The following is a 20,876-nucleotide window of genomic DNA, read 5'->3' as shown; positions in this document are numbered from 1 at the left end:
CTGTAACCACTGGGAGGGTCAACTTGGCCTTGTGCTTAGGGTCATGTACATGCTGGAAAGCCAAGAGCATCATATTGTCTGTCAGCATTTTCTAATAAAATGCTGCATTCATCTTGCCATCAATTTTCACAAGACTCCTCGTGCCTTTAGAGCTCACACACCCCCAAAACATCAGTGAGCTACCACAATGCTTTGCAGTGGGGATTTGTGTTCTTGTGGCTTTAGGCCTTGTTCACTCCTCTCCAAACATAGTGCTTATGGTTGTGACCATAAAGCTCTATTTAGGTCTCATCACTCCAGATTACAGTGTGCCAGAAGCTAGGGGCTTGTCAATGTGTTGTCAGGCATATTGTAACCGGGCTTTTTTGTGGCATTGGCACAGTAAAGGGTTCTTTTTGGCAACTCGACCATCCAGCAAACTTTCCGTTGCATTGACACCCCCCTTGAAACAACCACACCATCTTCTTACAAAGCAGCCTATATTTCCCCTGAGTAACAGTTATATACAGTTATAACAGTGAGGACATTGAGAAAGGTCCCATAATGACACTCAAGACGGACCAATTGCCACGCTCTCAATTAGGATGTTGGGACTCTTAGATGGATTTGGGATCCCCTATGGAGCAAGGAGTGGATCCAGGCAGGCCACCGGCGCGTTTACCGGCCGTTGTACACAGGCGCCATGAGCAGCACGACTTCGGGGATTGACGTCACACAGTAACTAGATAACTAAGCCCAGTGCAGGAACCAGCGTGGAACACAAGCTCGCCTTGTTGCCGTGACTATGTTTTGCGCGCATGTGCTTTGTCAATTCCACTTTGAGTTGACAAAGCACATGTGCGTGAAACGTAGTCACGGCAACAAGGCAAGCTTGTGTTCCACGCTGGTTCCTGCACTGGGCTTGGTTACCTAGTTACTGTGTGACTTCAATCCCGGAAGTTGCTCAATGGCCGGTAAACGCGCCGGCGGCTTCCTGCCTGGATCCACTCCTTGCTCCATAAAGGATCCCCAATCCAAGGGTCCCAACATCCTGATTGAGAGAGTATATGAGAGAGCTTTTCCTTTACATGGTGTCACTCTTCCTTAAAATACTTAGTCCTTTATCTCTCAGCCAATGTTTTACAATTTTACACTGTTAACTATGCCCTTTTGCTCTCCACAATCAGAGAAGACTTGCTGAAATGGGACCATACCACTTTTTCCTGGATGGGCAGAGTCAGTTTATTGAAAATTAAATGTGTTGCCAAGAGTGCTTTTCTACCTCCAGATGGTACCTATATCGCTACCCAGATGTTTCTTCTTAGCCCTCAACAAACTGTTTTTGAAATTTATCTGGCACAGGCGGTGCCCTAAGTGGTTAGGGGAACTAGGGGTACCTTCCCTCTGGAAATATTATGAGGTGATAGCTCTGCAGCAGATATTAAAATATTATATTTAAATTAATAAACATTTTTGGCTGGTCGTAACTTGTCTCACGCCCCTTGGCTCTCCCGGGAGTATCGGGGTCTTTCGGGTCTTATCCCCTGTCACCACCCATGTACTGAAACTGTGGGATGCTCTGAATGCATAGGGGTTGCAGTTTCTTCCAGCATCCTCACTTACACCCCTGGGGGGCTTCGCCTGCTTCAATCCTGGGGAACACCTTTCCTACTTCCGCTCATGAGCAAGGAATGGGCAGTTAAGATGTGGAAGGTTTGTACATGACCAGGGCCTAGTCTCTCTGGACTGGCACTGTGATCAATTTGGCCATTACCAGATGGACGATTGGCGTTAAAGACAGTTACATTTTTGTAGCCTACCTCAAGTCATCAGACCCCTGTCCTCTGACTATGTTTGAGAAACTATGCAAGTTGGCTGAACCTGTCCCTCACTATCTCGGTCCTCTATGAGATGCTGCAGTCAGCTGAGTCTAGGAATAAGCCAGTCTACATACGGGAGTGGGAGAGAGACTTGCAGCATATGTTCACGGAAGCCCAACTGGACCACCTACTTAGCCTTACCCATAAGAGTTCTGTGGACACAAAGGAGAATAGCTTTAAGTTATTGACCCGGTGGTACAGAGTTCCTGCCACCCTGGCCAGGATTTTTCTGGTGACCCCGGATGCCTGCTGGAGAAATTGTGTACTTCGGGCACTTCTCTACATATTTGGTGGCAAGATATTAGAGCCCAGATTAAGGTAACACTGGATATTAAAATGAGTGACTCTCCCTTAGAATTCCTGATTTACGTGCCATCCATCCCTCTCAGCCACAACTGTAAGTCGTCCTGCCTCACCTCTTGAATGCAGCTAGGCGTCTGATCCCCATTTATTGGAAAAAAAGCTCATGTTCCTGGATGAGCTGATTGGATTCGCCTGGTAAATAACATCATGGCAGCGGAGGAATGGGTGGCAACGTGGAAGGACAGATATGAGAAGTTCTATGGTATTTGGGCCACTTGGATATATTATACTTCTAGTGCCTTGCAGGCTTCTTAGCCTACCGCCTTTGGGCCCTCTTTTTCTCCATTACCGGAGAACTGAATGGATTCAGTAGAACACTGTCGCAGTTTGGGGCGAGCTTGCTAAAGATCTATGGACTTGTTTCAATATCATTATTTCTGATTTGTTATTGTGCTGACTGTTTTTGTTTTCATTTGGCGCTTTCCCACTGCATGGAACCAAACGGTTCAGCTCGCTTTTGTGCTTTTCCACTGCTGGTACCGCATGGTATAGTGTAGGAACGGTTCGGTACGGTACGGTGGCGCTTTTCCACTGCATGGAACCGAACGGTACGGCTCTCAAAAACAGTACCTACTCCATTGTGGTTCCAACAGGTACCATATCCCACAATCCTTTGCATGCAGTCACTACTAGCCACTGATTGGTCAGAGAATCGTTGTTATCCCACCCACTTAACTTTAGTACTACTTTAGTGGAAAAGCAAACCATACCGTACCGAACCAACACCGTACCATACGGTACCAGCAGTGGAAAAGCAAACCGGGCCAAGCAGGGTCAAGTAGAGCCGAGCCGGTACTTGCAGTGGAAGAGTGCCAATTGACTGTTAATATTGTTGTTTGTCTTTGTGCATTACCTATCCCCCCCCCCCCCATCTCCTCTACTTCCCTTCCCTATTCCCCTCCCATTCCCACCCCATATCACCTTCCTTTCATGGTTTCACACATGGGCGTTTGACTCATGTCTGGTATGACATCTCATAAAACACAACCCCCGGTGTCATTTGGGGAATAAAATGGATTATATGTAGTTCACAACTGAATGTACCAATGAGCCTATGATGCTATTTTCAAGTGATTGCGATTTATATGTTGCCCTTTTGGATGCTTCTCTTTTCTTTGTACACTAAATGTTTTTGAAAATAAAAATAAAAATCTAAAAAGAAAAAAAAAGTTTTTTGGCATGATCAGTCGAATTTTCAATATCAGTGCCAAAATGTCATGATTTCTCCCAGGGGATGCAAACTTTTGAGCACAACTGTAAATATGTAATTGATCAGAGCCTGGCCACAGGTTCACTTTAAAGTCTATTAAGAGGTGACAATACAGAATAAATGTACCATTTATAAGATGGCATTTACATTCAAAAGAAAGCGTATAGAATATATTTTTAGCATGAAATATCTCACCAAGTCTTGCAGCTCTCTCAGCTGTTTCCCGGTCAGACCCCCAATACCCAAGTCGTCATCTTCTTCATCAGGCTGGGAAGGAGCATTGCCAGAAGCAGGTCCTTGTCTGACAAAAAACTCTTCATACTGGTCTAATAAGAGTCCATGAAGCATCCAGGCAGACAACTGTTTGTACATGACTCCATGACACACTGCCAGGATCCTAGACAGTTATAAGATACATAAATAATATCGAAAAAAAAAAAAATGGAACCAAAATACCTTGCAATTACTTAAGGCTCATTATACTCTGGTAATTGTTAAGCAGTTCTACACCTGTGTGCTTGCCTGTGCTTAAGGTTATCAGTTTTATAGAACGAGTGGGGACCCCAATGTGCTCTACACTCAAAATCTAATGATCTCAAAAGCAAAAAGCTGTGTGCGCAATCTTCTAAATCCTAACTACGGAAACTCAGTGCATGCTAGACTATCTGTAAGACTTCTTTACTCCAGAAACATATACTTATTGAAGGGATATAGCTGCCCATGGTTTTGCAGTAACCATTTATTAAAAATATAATTTTGGCTGTATCCCATTTATGGCTAATTTTACCAAAGTACACATACAGACAGCCCTTTATCTACATGAACCCATACAAGGGAATGTTAGGCTGCTCATAGGTATCGGTGAGTGGTTGGATGTAAATGCACAAAATGGCCACCCCCCAACCTAAAGACTGCAGAGTATTTCAGAAGCTTTTATTTTAATATGTGTGAGGAGGAAGCAAGTTGTTGCACCTCTGATGAAGAGGGAGTATGGGGGGTGTTGCGCAATCAGAATAGGTCTTATAAGAAAAATACCAAATCAGGCCACTGCTGTCTCATTCATATTCTGACTGCATCATGTATCAATGCACTGCTAGTTTTAGGTACAGTATTGAAGCTAGGCTTGTGGACTGTAAAAATAGTTTTTTTTTCCAGGTTTAGCTTTAGGCATATATGGGTAAATCTGTTAAAGATCAAGGTGGATGAGATAGTCAGAACTACATGGACTCAGTAATTTATGGACTTAATCTTCAACCCCTTTATGATTGTACAAGAATAAAGTTGTATTGTTGTCACACTGTACAACACAAGAAAAATCCAAAGTTGTCCACAGTAGCTGGATTAAGCTTCCTCCAGCAGTTTAAAATATCACAGCAGACTTCAGTAAAATCTCCAATGCCTTTCGGCTCATGCAGGGTCAGGTACTCCGTGACAACAGGCACATTTGGCTGTCAAACAACATTCATTATTATACACATAGACCATTCAACGTCTGAAATCCTCTAGGTGACAAAAGCACAGATTATTTCATTTCATTTAATGAAAAACGGAAACTAAGGCTTGGTTCACACTGCCACACGGAGCGGCTTAAAGCAGGGATCCGGTGTGTCCCTGTTCACCATTTCAGGGCCGAATTCAGTCCAAAATTTTTGGCTGATTTTAGACCTGAAACGGACAAGAAGAAGCACAGGACCCCTGTGCGATTCGCTCTAGAGATATGTGAACCAGCTCCATAGAGAGCCTGTCACAACCTCCTGACATGTGAATTGGATGCGAAAAAAACTGCAATTCCAATCCAATTCGCAATAGTGAGAACTAGGGATAGACCGATATGTTTTTTTCAGGGCCGATACCGATATATTGGTCACAACGATATGGGCCAATATTTTGTACATCCTATGTAAGGGTCCAAGACTAGTCTTCTCCTCCTCCAACCCTTAGGTGGTGATGTCCTGTAAGGGTAAAATGATGTCACATAGCAGAATTCCGTTTACAAATGTTATTGAATATGCCACTCACATATGTACAAAAGATATAAGCAATTCCACAGATCTGCTGGCAGAGCGATATCTCTCACCCACTTGCTGTACGTGATACCCGGGTGATACCCCTCCATCCGGCACCCACTCTATACCACTCTGTCTCTCACCCACGTGATACCGATCTGTCCGGCACACGATCTCGGAGGTCACAGCGTGACCACGTGACCTCCGAGATCGTATGCCGGACGGAGCGGTATCACCCAGGTGTCACTTAAGGCATGTGGGTGAGAGACAGAGCGGTATCAGGTGGGTGGTAGATGGAGTGGGTGAGGGATGGAGCATTATTGAGTAGATGCCGAAAGGAGTGGTATCACCCATGAATCACTTACGGCAACTGGGTGAGAGATACCGATCTGCCAGCAGATCTGCTAATGTGGAATTGCTTATATTTTTTGTACATATGTGAGTGGCATATTCAATACCATTTGTAAACTGAATTATGCTATGTGATATCATTTTACCCTTACGTGAGCAATATTTGGAATATCTGTAATATTGGCCAGTTCCGGGGCCAATACAGATATATCGGCAAAAGTGAATATCGGCCCTCCGAAAATCAGCTTTGCCTATAATTGGTCGATCCCTAGTGTAAACCCAGCCTAAATGCTCTCTGCTTGCGTGACATATGCATTTGTAGACCATAGTCGTTTACAGGGGCACTGCAATACAGGAGAGATGCCTCTCCCCACATTCTCAGTGAAACAACTGCCTGAGTATCCTGAGGATTCATGAAGGTATCTCATAAACTGAAAGGAAGGATTTCTTACTTTTCCAGTGCACTTCGAACAGGTGGCAGACCCCCACAACTGTGCTTGTAGACTGTTTCCAACAACTGACATCCATGAATCTGCAACAAATTACGGAATATTATTTCTGCTACTAAGTGTACCAGATATGCAGTTGCATAGCTAACATTAAAATGAACATGTTTCATCTGCTGCAGCCTCTCCCCAGTGACAGCAGGTAGGCATCCTCTCCAGACGCCTGTGGTCACTGTTTGAAAATAACAAGGCAGTACAGGTCTCTGCCCGCCCAGCCACGTCATTCATTCACAAGTCCCAACTGCCTTGTAGTGTCTATTGGTCTATTAACACAATCGCAATATTTACAGCCTTGTAGTGTCAATGAACTACCATGGTGCTGTTGAACACTCTGGTAATTCATTCATTCTTCCGGTCAGTGTGTATCGGTCTGTTCATATGACGTATGAGCAGACAGATACACAGAGAAAAATCAGCAGAGTCCTGCATGGCACTCACGATCTGCTGATCGCTGGTACAAAGATTTCCATGCTCAAAGAAAAAATTAAAAAAATTAAAATAAAATGCACATTTTTTTTAACTGCAAAATGATGTGCATTTATTTTTAGTTTTTAAAAAAGGTGAACTTATCCTTAACTTTAATTCTACAATAATGTCCCTTGGTTTACCTTCTTTAACCTTCACTAGACTACATGACTTGCTTACTAACACTGTGAAATGTTGTTCTTACTCCTGTCCATACGGTAATACACACTTCAGATAGTACCTTTCTGTTCTTATTAAAGGTCAACATGACCTGACATTTCATTTAGTGGTTCACTTCCAAAATTACTTGACATAAAATGATTTCTTCATACAGCAGAAACATATCAAAGTGTAGAGATGACATTCCAAATAAAAGAGGTCAAGAAAGTCTGTAAACAGTATTATAATACACCATTCTTGTAGAAAACCACCAGTGGTCCCTGTAATGCAAAACACAGACTTGTTGCATAGTCACCCTTAGCTCCTGCATGTCAGTGCTTGGGTCTATTAACCGCTTCCATACCAGGCTAATTCTGGCATTCCTCGCCTACATGTAAAAATCATCATTTTTTTGCTAGAAAATCACACACACACACACACACACACACACACACTTTTTTTATTTTTTATAATTTATTTAGCAGAGACCCTAGGGAATAAAATGGCTGTTGTTGCCAATTTTTATGACACAAGGTATTTGTGCAGCAATTTTTCAAACGTGATTTTTTGGGAGAAAAAAAACTTCCATGAAAAAAAAAAAAACACTAAAGTTATTAAACCGAGTTAAGAGATACCCAACTTGTCATGCATGCCCTCCCTGCCACCTGTAAAAGCAATCAAGCGGCTATGAGGGCTTTTACTTGGCAGGGAATCGCCTGCAGAAAAAGAGATATCTGAATCATGCCTGCAGCCAGGCATATCTTCACTCAAAGTCCAGAACGTCAAATTACGTCCTACGGTATGGAAGTGGTAATGGATCACTCTGGCTTGGGGAATATGAAGTCAGATCCTTAAGACCTCAAGCACACTGGGTGTTTGCCTAACTCTGGCAGGAGAAAAGCATTGTCAAAAATGCACCTAACGCTCCATTTTTGTAAACACATATAGGCGCATCAAGCACTTAGGCGTAAATTTATTTTATTGGCCCGAATAATAATTTATGTCAATGAATGAACGCTCAAGCCCTAAATGCACCTAGTGTTACCCACATTTAGACGCATTTACACGTGTTTAGGCACATCAAACCCTTTTTTCTGTCAAAATGCTGGTGCTCCTGAACGCGTGAACACTGTTTTTTTTCTGGCCAAAAGGCATACAGTTATGGACGATAAAAATAATAAACATTTTACAGAGCTGCACAGTTTTTATTACCGACTTGACTGCATAGACTATTTTATGGAAAGGGTGAAGTTGCCCATTAAAAGGGTATAGTTCACCTTTACCAAAAAAAACTGCCTATGCAGATAAGGGGAAATAGTAGATACGAACTGTGCAGCTCTGACTGAGTTGAATAATGCCCTTGCTATGAGTGTAGGCCATTTACGTACCCCTGCAGCCTGACTGGAATACTTCTGGGACATTGCAAAGTAAAGTCTAGTCATTACTGGGATCATAGGAATGAGCACTCAAGAGCTACTGCATCAGGGGAGAGAAAGTTTGAATCACAGAAAAAGCTCACTCATGTGATGGTGGAGGTGACCAGTAAGGACTAGGCCTCACTTAGCAACGTAAAGCAATATCCTGGAAGTATTCCAGTCAGGCTTTGGAAGGTATGTAAATGGCCTACACCTATAGCAAGGACATTATCCAAGTTTAGTCAGAGCTGCACAGCTTGTAGTGTATTTACGTACAAACACCCCTTACTTCCATAGGAAGTTTTTTTGTTTTTTTTTAACTAATCCTTTAAGGATATATTTTAGACATTGCAGCAGAAGGATTAAGAATTATTTTGCTGCAATGACAGTGGTGAGGTAAGGAACTCATGCAGGGAAATTTAATCACATAAGCTCACAAAGCAAGAAAACCCAGTGGGTGATTCAACCCATTAACATTCATCCACAATCAATATCAACAGTGGGCCAGCCTTTTAACTGACAAATTCATACCAGCCACCACACTCAAAACACTGCATGCTTCTAGATGGAGGTTTGTCTAAAATGGATTGGTTTGTAATTCAGTATATGAAAATTCAACAAGGTACTGCATGTCTGTTCATCTATCATAGTCTAGTTTTGATGTATTATAAGGAATACTGTAACAAAATGGGATTTAAAGCGGAGTTCCAGCCTAACTGCACACTCACCTGTCCCACGGTCTAGCGATGCGCCGTCTTCTCCCTCTCTGCTCTGCCGGCATCACTGATGTGGGCACCCGGCTGTGACAGTTTGCGGCTTCACAGCCGGGTACGCACTGCGCATGCGCGAGTTGCGCTATGCGTCGTGATTTGCCGGCAATCTTCTGGGACCTCTGACATGTCCCAGAAGATTGCAGGGAGGGAGGGAGAGAGGAGAACTTCCGCTCAGGGTGCCGCGGCGCTCCGAGCGGAAGTGGGAGCGGGTACCTGTCAAAACTAGGTACCCGCTCCCCCCACCAAAAAATGACATGCCAAATGTGGCATGTCAGGGGGTTAGGACTATTTAAAGCGGAAGTTCCCCTTTTGGGTGGAACTCCGCTTTAAGTCCGATTTAATTGACCTTTATAAAAGGTGCTCTGCCTGTAGGCTCATCTACATAGTCTTTGAATTCTTCAGTGAAATTGAATATCCTTAGTCTTTATTGTTACAAGGTGCACTAATAGAAAGTGCAATAGTACATACCTTCTGACTCTTAATTTGCTCCACAACAATCATTACGGATGGGAAAAGGAGGTGAAACTGAAAAATAAAAGCATATCAACTTAGTTATGCAATGTAGAATTAAAGCCAAAACTTTTGAAGGGTTATAATCCCTGCCATCTGTGTCCCATTGGGGAAAGTTCCCTTAACTCCATGTCCCACAGCCAAAACAGGAAGTGAGAGGAAATGCGTTCCAAGTAAGGTAAGATCTTTTTTTGTGGAATCCTCGCAATTTCAGGTTCAGATTGCACATGGGGTTTCAACCTTTTTCACGTTTACATTAAGCTCCACCCACTCCAACATTTAAGCCCCATACACACGGGCAGAATGTCGGGAGACATTTGCTGGTTCAAAAAAAAAAAAAAAATGGCCAACATTCTGCTCGTGTGTATGTCGGACGTGCATGCTGGAAAACCAGCAGCCAGCTGATTCCCAATCAGTGCTCTCAGCCAATGGCAGAGAGAGCTGATCGGAGTGTTCTGGAGGGGGGCCTCCACCATGTCAAAACACAACAGCTCAGCGGGGGAGATCGCTGAACTAACCTTGCGTGGTTAGTACTGCGGCTCTGACCGGATCAGTCAGTTTCTTTTTTTTTTCAACCCACAGGGTTAAACGAAAAAAAAAAAATCAATAGTTTGTACCCGGCTTTAGCTCCACCAGGTTCATGTACACAATTAAAACAATAGAAATAATACCAGTTGCTACTAATCACCCACCTGATCCAGGGAGTAGTTAATATGTGAAATGGAAAGGTGGGGGTCAGCCAAGAACTGCATTTAAACAAAAAACATAAAAGACAATTAGATACAAAAACAAGCAAAAAAAAAAAAAAAAAAGTTGGACTTTTCTGACTCTGTATACTAGTACCAGAGCACGGACATTACTTGACATAAAGCAAAACAGAATTTTTCTTGGGAGTCCACTGAGGGACACAAATATAACTGTAGGGTTATATTGTTGCCTAAAGTGACAGTTTCTGTCAGAGGATATCTGCAGCAGGAAAGTAGTTATTCCACCTCCTGACAATCCAGGGAAGCACAGGGGCATCCTGCAAAGACCTCCACATGCCACATAGGATCTACAGCACTCCCACATGCAAAAACCTCTCCTCCATGTCTAGAGGCTACCAGTTAAAAGAAATTGGTTGCCAAGGTGGTGTCCTTAAGGCTATTAGTGCAAGTGGGGCTGAGGTTCATTAATCGTCTGGCTCAGGAACCAATTCTACCTGCTCAGTTGCAGGAAGGACTGCTCTCTTTTTCAGCGGTGAAGGCAAAAGGCAAAACAGGACCACAGAGGATTGTATCGAATGCAATCCAAACCAGGAGATCTTCCCAAGGCAGGATCCCATGATATGGAAGGAACCACTTGTTCTGAAAGACCAAAAGGTAGCCCCAACAATATTAGTTCTCCAATAAGCTAATCCTTTCAAATACAGGGATAGCAATCTATCTCTACCATCTGGAGTGACTAAACGATTACACCAGGGGCTACCTAGTCCATAGAGACTAAACCCATGACCCTGCATTTACAATATCTGGTACCCCACAGTTCACAGAAATGCAATTATTTTAGTAAATATAAACTGCTAAATGCCTTTTCTCATCAGCAGTATCTAGCAGTCTTGTGACTTCTATCAGTATCCAGCCAAGCACTAGTTAAAGCTTGTAGGAGGAGACTGCAAGATCCCTGACCCTCTGTCTGGACAGTGCTGATTGGCCCTGAGCTGATCACATAAACTCTCCCAAGAAAAAAAAAAACCTCTCTAGCAATACACACCAAACTGAGCATGTTTGGCCTGACTCCATAAACTCTGTTATCAGGAAATTATCAGGGGACAGTGAAAGGAGGGAAGAATCAAAGATAGGATCAAACAGCCTTTTTACACAATGCAGAGGATGAACCCCTTAGGTTCACACCGATTTTACTGTTGTAGGTTTAGGGACACTTTAAGTGCTCAATATGTCCCAAAGGATAGGGGATTTCTCTGAGGGAAAGAAAAAAAAACAAATAATGTTGCGCATTCTAACAGGTTGCCTGGATGGGGCACAGCTCCAGGATACATAGGCTTATTCAAGGGAACCCAAGAAGACCGAGTAGGATGCAATATTTATTGCAGCTGCACAGGGAAGATCAGTGAATGAAACTGAAGGGAGCAACAGAGGCAAAAAATTAGCCTGTGAGTCTACAGGAGCACTTTCTATGCATGAACGTGTGAAAGGCAAGCTACTCAGGGACCCGCCAGCCCTGAGTAGCTTGCCTTTCACACGTTCATGCAAAAAGCTTTTCAGAGAGCTTAGCTGGTCTCTGACTTCAAGTTTTAGACTGTCTAATAATCTTGGCCTGGGGGCACCTACTGCAGAAGTAGGTAAAAGGAAAAAGTCAGGACCCAGTCAACCACTTCCTTGACCTCCTATGTTGAAGCAGCATGCTCTGTGCTCTCATGCAATCCTTTATAACTGTATCAAGTGCAGGCCCAAATAGACCTCAAAGTCAAAGTGAGAAGCAGATTGTCTTTGAATATGAAAACAGCGTCCCAGCACCTTAAGAACTAGAGAGCAAGATGCTTGTAACAAGCCATCACAACTGAAGTGTAAGGCTCCAAACATCTGTCAGCGCTAAAGAAGTTGTTCACCATTGGGAACATGTTGCTAATGCTGCAGCCGCTCTGCGATACAGGGAACTTCTCCGAGTACGGACAGCAGTACGCTGAGAACTTCCCTGTACCAGCTGTCACTTTTTGAAATCAGTGAAGCTCCGCCCACACAGCTGTCTCATTTATTCACACAGGTTTGTGTGTGAATGAACTACAAGCCCCGACATCCTTTGGGGCTGTCGGTTTGTAGTTCTCAATGAAATACCGCAGTGCTGTGGAGTGCCGTGGTAGTTCATTGATTCTTCCTGACAGATTGTATCTGCTTGCCCGTACGGGATGACTGATCTGGAGGAGACCTGCATGGCAACTGATTGGCTGATATTGGTGGGGGGGGCAATGCTTTACAGGCTCCAAAAGTTTTTCACAGAATCCAAATATTTTTCACCTGAAAAAAAAGCATTTTATTAATTTTTTTTTTTTAAGTGAACTTATCCTTTAACCACTTAAGAACTAGAAGCATTTACCTCCTTTTTTTAACCACTTTACGTCTGCTCACAGTAATACTACTGCGGCACAGTGGTTCGTTATCGTCTGACGACGTAGTATTAACGTCGTCAGACACTCCCCCTTCTGGGCGGCGCTTGTGCGCCGCTGGAGGCTCGCTCCCGCTGTTTTCATTCACAGCGGGAGTCGGGCCAGGGGAGGAGCAGCGGCGATCGCCTCTGCTCTTCCCCGATCGTCGGGGATCGAGTCTGGAGATCCGCCCGCTGTGTGTAAACACAGCGGGCGGATCTCCATAGTGACAGGGAGTGACAGATCGGACTGTTCAGCATAGCTGGACATCCGATCTGTCCATGACTCACTCAGTCACCTCCCCCCCTACACGTCAGTAAGCACCAGGCATACATTAACCCCTCCCTCTCCAATAAAATTAACCCCTTCCCTGCCAGTGTCATTTTTACAGTAACAGTGCATATATATATAGCACTGATTACTGCAGTAATGTCACTGGTACCCCCAAAAGTGTCAAATGTCAGTCAAGGGTCCGATCTGTCCGCAATGTCGCAGTCCCGAAAAAAAAAAAAAAAAAAAAAAAAAAAAAAATCGCAGATCGCCGCCATTACTCCACCACCAAAAATGACAGAAATCTTTCCCTTTGTTAGTAAACGCAATAACTTTTGCGCAAACCAATCAAAATACGCTTATTGCGATTTTTTTTACCAAACATAGGTAGCAGAAAACAAATTGGCCAAAAAATTTTTAAAAAATTGGTTTTTACATCTTTTTTGGGGGGAATTTCATATAAAAAAAATGTTAAAAATATTGTTATTTTTTCAAAATAAACGCTCTTTTTTTGTTTATAGCGCAAAAAGTAAAAATCGCACAGGTGATCAAATACCACCAAAAGAAAGCTCTGTTTGTGGGAAAAAAAGGACGTAAATTTCGTTTGGGTACGGCGTCGCACGACCGCGCAATTGTCAGTTGAAGTCGCACAGCGACGAATCGCTAAAAGTGGCCTGGACGGAAGACAGCAAAATCCTCCGGTGGTAAAGTGGTTAACTGACAATTGCACCGAAATAAAATTAATGTCCTTTCTTTTTTTTTTCTCACAAATAGAGCTTTCTTTTGGTGGTATTTGATCACCACTGCGGTTTTTATTTTTTGCGCTATAAACAAAAAAAAAAAAAAAAAAAAAGAGTGACAATTCTGAAAAAAAAACACCAATATTTTTTACTTTCCAATATCGAACTTTTCCAATAAAAAAAAAAAGTTTAAAAATCTTTTTTTTTTTTTCCATAAATTTAGGCCAATATGTATTCTGTCACATATTTTTGGTAAAAAAATCCCAATAAGTGTATATTGATTGGTTTGCGCAAAAGTTATCGCGTCTACAAACTAGATTTATGCCCTTTTTGATCCCTGTGTTCATCTCTGCCAGAACAGAGGTCTGCCTTGTTTACATCGGCAGACCGCCGTTCTGTATCCATGGGGAGCGATCGCAGGTGGCCGACGGCCATCGCGTCTGCCAGACCCGCTGATTAGCTCCCCCTCTGGCCAATTGGTGTGCAGGTATGTGGTTTTGCGTAATAGAGCCGACCTGCCGCAATAAAACTAAGATGGCAAGTGGTTAATTATTCCTGCAATAAAATTGACAATAGCGGAAAATTTGAAAGGCACCAGGTCCTGAAAATAGCGAGGTAAGCTCCTGGTGCTCAAGCCGATTGGCAATGCCACCACTCTGGACCTGGAAAGCGCTCTACGGCTAATTTTTATCAGAACACGATTGTCTGAAATGCACCACAAGCAAAACCCAGTGACTAAAGGTCACATTCTAAGCTAGCCCCACAACATTCAGTTTCGCAGGGTCCATGTATAGCACATTAAATCCAAGCAGAGGAAAAACGGATCCAGATAGTGGCTATATAGAGACGAGCTCAAGCAGCAATGTACTGAGGAAATTTATTATATCAATGGAAGAAATACGCCAACAACATCGTTGAAAAAAGGCGCTTATACATGCTGTGTAGAGGAGGGTGTTATTCTGGGGATGCCCTATAATTTTCTATGTTTACCAAGTCCAATCCTCCTGTAGGCAGAAGTATAACCCAACAGTATCTGAATTACTGTGTCCCCCAATGGATGAGAAAGAAAAAACCGTTTCACATTTCTCTATTTTTGTTTACCTCTTGCTCCAAGTCTAACAAAGCTTGTCTGTATGGCTGCAGGATTGAGTCCAGACCCCTACAGAAGGCCCGTAAGTAAATTCCATGCAGGCCAATCTGACCCTGCTGAGAAGGGTGGTGATCCTGAAATTTAAAAATTAAATAATAATTACAATTAAAGAAAACATTAAAAGCAGATACTGAAAAGACGTTTAGTTTGTTAAAGTACTGTGTATTGAAAACAAATTTCACTTTAAAAAAAAATAATTTTACTGGTTTCACCTTTTTTCATATCTGCTGTGCTTCTTTTTTTTTCAAAACAGTGAGGTTTATTGAAATTTTTGGTACAATACAAAAATAAACCGTGCATTGAAACTGCAATCAGGTTCATAACACATTGGGGTACAAAAAATACAAATATACAAAATAATCAGCACCGAGAGACAGAACAGGCATAGTAAAAAAAAACAAAACAGTAGTCAGGGGCTCTCCGTCGAACCAACCCTCGAACAGAAAATATTGAATTACCAGGGGCGGCCAACATAGAATAGTTACCCACTGCATTACCGAGCCGTATCAGGGCACTGCACCCATTTGTCCCAAACCTTGTTGAACTTCTGAGGGCACCCCCTATGTTTATACAAAAGTTTATGAAATGGGATGACACCATTAACCTCCTTAATCCACAAACCTAGAGTAGGAGGAGTAGGTCTCATCCACCTCCTGGCTATCAGTTTACGTACTATAAACAAAGTTTCCTGAAGAAATATGACAGTGGATTTGGGCATCTCTCCATCTGGGTAAACCCCCAGGAGACACTCCTTAGGGGAGAGTTGCAGAGGAGACCCCATCTTGTCATGGAGGAATGTGACTACTTGTTGCCATAGAGTCTGTAATTGGGGACAGCTCCACAAGAGATGAAAGAAGGAGGCGTCAGGGTCTCCACACATAGGACAAGAAGGGACCAAGTCAGGGTGATATTTGGACAGTCTAAGTGGGGTGAGATAAGCCTGGTGTATTATAAAGGTCTGAGTTAGGCGATCCGACAGTTTTGGCGACACTCTGCGGCACGTCTCCAGGGCATCCTCCCATTCCTCATCCTCCATGGCCCCCACACTGCGCTCCCAGCGGGTCTTAAGTGCAAAAGCCAAGGTGGTCGAGGAAGGTGTGTGAAGTTCAGAGTAGAACATGGAAATAAGGTGACTGGGTGCTGTACTTTTAACAATCTCAAGGGTGGTAACCGATTCTAGCTCAGGAGGGCCATCAGGGAATTGAGATCTATAGGCATGGGAGAGCTGTAAGTATCTGTAGTGCATGGGGCCCTGGATCGCAAACTGATCCTGCAAGGCCTCGTAAGACCGCAGACCAGTGGTCGTGGAGATATGGCTAAGGAGAAGGATGCCCCTCCCGCTCCATATCGACAGGTCAGGGATGGAAAGGAACTCGTGTAGTGCGCTGTTATGCCACAGAGGGGTGAATGTGTGAAATGGAGGGCACCGAAGCCTGGACGCTACCACCTCCCAGATCCGACAATAGTGGTATAGAAGAGATCTGGGGCACAAGGGCTCCGGTGAGCCCCTGACACCCCTAAGGATAACTAGGAGGGGGTCCCCGAGGGGATGAGCCCACCCAGGGCAGAGCAGGGTCAAAAAACGTTCTCTATCCGTTTTATCTATATGAAAGAACTGGGACAACTGAGCTGCCAGATAGTACAGATTAAAATCCGGCAGGGCCAATCCCCCTAGGTTTGTAGGATTCTTGAGTTTGCGCCAGGAGATCTTGTGCCGGTCAGCACCCCAAACAAAGGTCTTGAGGAGTGATTCCATCTGCTTAAACAGCTTGAGTGGCAGGTAAATAGGAGAGTGCCATACAACATAAAGTATTTTGGGAAGGAGAATCATTTTAATTAAATTGACTCTACCCATCACTCCCAGAGGTAATTTGGACCATACTTGAATTTTAGCCTTAAGCAGAGGGAACAGGGGTTGAATGTTATCCGGGACATAATCTGCTGAGTTAGCTGTCACTTGAATCCCTAAGTATTTAATGCGGGATACACATTGTAGGGCTGGGCTTGCGGGGGTGATTGCCTGTGGGCTCTCGTCAAGCGGGAGAATTTGTGACTTATCCCAGTTTATCTGAAAACCGGAGAATCGTCCATACCGTTCAATTAAAGAAAGGGCCGTGAGTAGGGATTCCCGAGAGTCCTCCAAATATAACAAAGTGTCATCTGCATACATGCTGATCTTCTCCTCCAACGGTCCCCTACGTAGGCCTCGAATCCCGGGATGTGCTCTAATGGCCATCGCCAGAGGTTCCGCGGCCAGGGCATACAGCAGGGGGGAGAGGGGGCACCCCTGTCGAGTGCCACGGGATAAAGGGAAGGCGGTCGACTGCCAGCCATTTGCCAGGACCCTAGCTACCGGGGCGCTATATAAAAGTTTGACCCACTTAATAAAATTAGGTCCAAAGCCGTACCGGTCCAGACAGGTCCACAGAAACGGCCACTCTACCGAGTCAAATGCTTTAGCCGTGTCCAATGAGACCACCACCCTGCCACCCATTCCGTCGTGCCGTGCCTGGAGATTCATAAATAACCGGCGAAGATTAAATGAGGTGTTCCTCCCAGGCATGAACCCGGCCTGGTCCGAGTGTATGAGTGAAAGGATCACCTTGTTAAGGCGAAGGGATAAAATTTTCGCAAGGATTTTAGTGTCTACTGGGAGCAAAGAGATGGGACGGTAAGACTCTGGGGCGTGTACATCCTTGCCCGGCTTGGGAATGAGCACAATTAGCGCCTCCCGCATAGAAGGGGGTAGGGTTGCATCTTTGAATAGAGATTGAAACAAAGCCAATAATTTAGGAGAGAGGAGTTCCGAATATTGGGAGAAAAATTCAATCGGGAGGCCGTCCAGGCCGGGGGCCTTAGACCTAGGGAACTTGGACACGGCTGCTGCAATCTCTTCCACAGAGATGGGTGCCTCGAGGGTCGCCAACTGGTCGGGTGTCAAAGTGGGAAAGTCAATAGAGTCCAAAAAGTCATGCATGTCAGTGCAGTCAGCGGGAGCCCTAGAGGTGTAAAGAGTACTAAAAAATGAGCGGAAACACTGTGTCACCGCAGCAGGATCAGCGATCTCATTACCCAGGTCATCCTTCAAAGTAATAACTACCGGGGGCCTATCCTCACAATGGACTAAATATGCGAGAAGTTTCCCCGCCCGCTCACCATGTGCAAACAGATTCTGCTTCTGAAAAAACATCTTAGATTTCGCCCTCTCGAAGTCAAGTTGGGAAAGGACTTTAGAGGTCAATTTATACTGAGATTCATGTGCCGGAGTCGGGTCCCCCAGAAAGGCCTGTTCAGCTTCAATTAGATTTGTCGTTGCCCTGGAGATCTCCTCAGCAGCCCGCGCTCTAACAGCCTTGATTTTGGAAATCATAGTGGATCTGGCGAACAGTTTAAACGCCTCCCACACCGCAGCCGGGGAGGCAGTGCCCTCATTGTCAGAGAAGAATTGTGTCCAGGTCCCCTCAATGTCGTTCCCATCCGACACCAAGGGGAGCCAGGCAGGATTCAGGCGCCAGGCCGGGGGAGGTCTATTGCAGGGCAAGGACAACAGTATCCAATAAGGGCAGTGATCAGACAGAGTCCGTGGGGCGAAGCCTGCCGTCAGTAACCTGGGGAGCAGGGTTCGAGACAGCAATATCAGATCAATGCGTGACATAGAGTGGTGTGCAGCCGAAAAACAGGAGTACGCGCGCTGCGCGGGGTATTTGCTGCGCCAAGAGTCGGCCAGACCAAAGCTCTCCAACAATCGGGAGAACCTGGTCGGGGACGACCCCGGCGGCACCTGGGAGGCGCCACCGGACCTATCCAGACCCGAGTCCATCACATTGTTAAAGTCACCCAGCCAGATCACCGGGGCCCCTGGGCTCTGTGCCATAAACGCCAGTCCCTCCATAATAATCACAGCAGAGTAAGGGGGGGGCACATAGAAAGCCATCAGTAACATCAGTTCCCCATAGACTGACGTTTTGAGAAAAACATATCTACCCATTGGGTCGACCTGAGATCCTAGGAGCTGGAATTGTACCGATTTGGCCACCAGTAGCGCCACACCCCTGGAGTGTGAGCTATAAGCAGAGTGTTGCACCCAACCAACCCAGGGACGTTTGAGGGACTGTTGTACACGGCCCTCCAAATGTGTCTCCACCAGAACTATAATATCAGCCCGTACACGGCGTAGGACATTAAAGACAGCCGTTCGTTTAATCTTATCACGCATACCCCTGACATTCCACGTCAACAATTTCAATGCGGCCATGGTAGGGGTAGTACAGTGCGCGGAGCGGAGGCTCCCAGGATCTCAGGCAGTAAGGCCGCGGAACCAACAAGTCCACGGTCACACACCAGCGGCGATATACAGCAGCAAAAGAGCAAATAATTATTACAGGAGGTCAATGTGCATAAAACAGAAACAGTATAGAAATTGTACCAAATATAAATCATAAACAATGGTAACACCCCAATCCCCCCTCCCTGCCCTGCACCAACCCCAACTTGTGCGGGCATGTTCCCAAACAAGTGCCTCAACCAGAACAGGCCCACATGCGACTGGGAAAGAGCAAGATCAGGAGGCCAGGGACCCCCAAGGTACGCAGCAAAAATACAGCAAAATACAAATAGAATAAACAAGGGGGCCCGGGGGCCCAGGTCCAGCAGAAGTCGCATGGGGCAACAGGGGAGTTGGGCACAAACACACGCCTTAGCGGGTGTAGGGGGCGAAAACCAACAGGTGTATCGCTGGGTAGCAAAGCCTATGGGCAGGTGGAAGTCCATAGGAAGAGAACAGAGAAATCAGTTCCATCTGTGGAGCTAGGGCGCTCCGCCGGTCAAACACAGGAGCAATAGTGCAGGAAAATGAGGGGGGAGGGGGGGGGGAAGGGGGATGCAAAGTCTTGAGTTCCGCAGGATCTACAAAACCCCCTCCTCCGCTCTTGCAGCAGCTTAAGGTATAGGCCATCAGGGAGAAAGTATCATGAAGTCGCCAGGGCAAGGTGGTCAGGCTCTAGCTTCCAGGCCTTCTAGCCAGGAGATGGCGGCCTCCGGATCCTCAAAGAAGTGGGCTCGGTCCTCGCCCTCCACTCTAAGACGGGCCGGATACAACATGGAGTACTTGATATTCTTGATACGCAGTCTGCGTTTGACCTCCAAAAAGCTCTTGCGGCGCCTCTGGACCTCAGCAGAGAAGTCGGGGAAAATCGCTATTTTGTGGTTTCCAAATGGAATGTTCCCCTTAACCCTGGCCAGGCGCAATATGGCATCACGGTCTCGGTAGTTCAGGAATTTAGCGATGAACGTGCGGGGGGGTGCACCCTGAGGGGGGGGGCGCCCTGAGAGGCGATGTGCACGTTCCACAACAAAAGTGGGTGAAAAGGATTCTCTGCCATAAGTCTGAGTGAGCAATTGTTCCAAATATGATGAGGGGTCAGCACCTTCAGAGCCCTCCGGGAGGCCGATGAACCGCAGGTTACAGCGGCGCAGCCTATTCTCCATGTCATCTTGTTTTTGGAGGATAAGTTGTACTTGTTGCTGCAGCCTGTCTGAGGAGTTTTGCAATGGGGGGAGGGAGTCTTCCACCTCACTAATTCTGTGTTCAGCCTCACCAACTCTGTCCCTCAGCTTCTGCATATCCTGACGCATCAAAGATATATCTACCTTCACCTCCTCGATTTTAGTAGTCAGCATGGTCTGGCAAGTAGCAATCGCCTCCAAAACCTTGGATGTAGCAGGGCTCTCAGGCTCCTCCACCACGAGCGACGGGCCGGCGCCATCTTGGATCGGGGCCTCCTTCTCCAGCCTCCGGAATGCAGCCAGTTTTGCCGCAGCTTCAGAGCCTTTCTTCGGCGGAGACATGCGGAGGTCGGTGCCGCGGGTGTGCGGGAGGTGAAGGAAGGATTATCGTGCCCGAAGGGCTGCAGGATTAGCGGTGAAGGATATCGGTCCGGCGGAGCTCCTCTCACACA

At 45.4% G+C, this 20,876-nt stretch overlaps 1 protein-coding gene across 2 annotated transcripts in view; it reads right to left on the bottom strand.

Annotated features, from left to right (window-relative positions):
• Nucleotides 1-20,876, bottom strand: part of TUBGCP4 (tubulin gamma complex component 4) — a 62,608-nt gene that overhangs the window by 30,857 nt on the left and 10,875 nt on the right. Inside the window, exons 3-7 of one of the 2 annotated variants that reach the window (XM_082256817.1) lie at nucleotides 14,871-14,993; nucleotides 10,310-10,363; nucleotides 9,576-9,632; nucleotides 6,242-6,321; nucleotides 3,628-3,829 (exon numbers count right to left, since the gene is read on the bottom strand). In XM_082256817.1, coding sequence (XP_082112943.1) covers nucleotides 3,628-3,829; nucleotides 6,242-6,321; nucleotides 9,576-9,632; nucleotides 10,310-10,363; nucleotides 14,871-14,993 — 516 coding nt within the window. The remainder of the gene's footprint in view (nucleotides 1-3,627; nucleotides 3,830-6,241; nucleotides 6,322-9,575; nucleotides 9,633-10,309; nucleotides 10,364-14,870; nucleotides 14,994-20,876) is intronic. The other variant, XM_082256818.1, reaches the window with a different exon arrangement.

The sequence above is a fragment of the Pelophylax lessonae genome (assembly GCF_965119305.1).
Source record: "Pelophylax lessonae genome assembly, chromosome: 4".
NCBI lineage: Eukaryota > Metazoa > Chordata > Amphibia > Anura > Ranidae > Pelophylax > Pelophylax lessonae.
The sequence above is the reverse complement of the archived record's forward strand: the minus strand, read 5'-3'. Positions and strand labels throughout refer to the sequence as shown.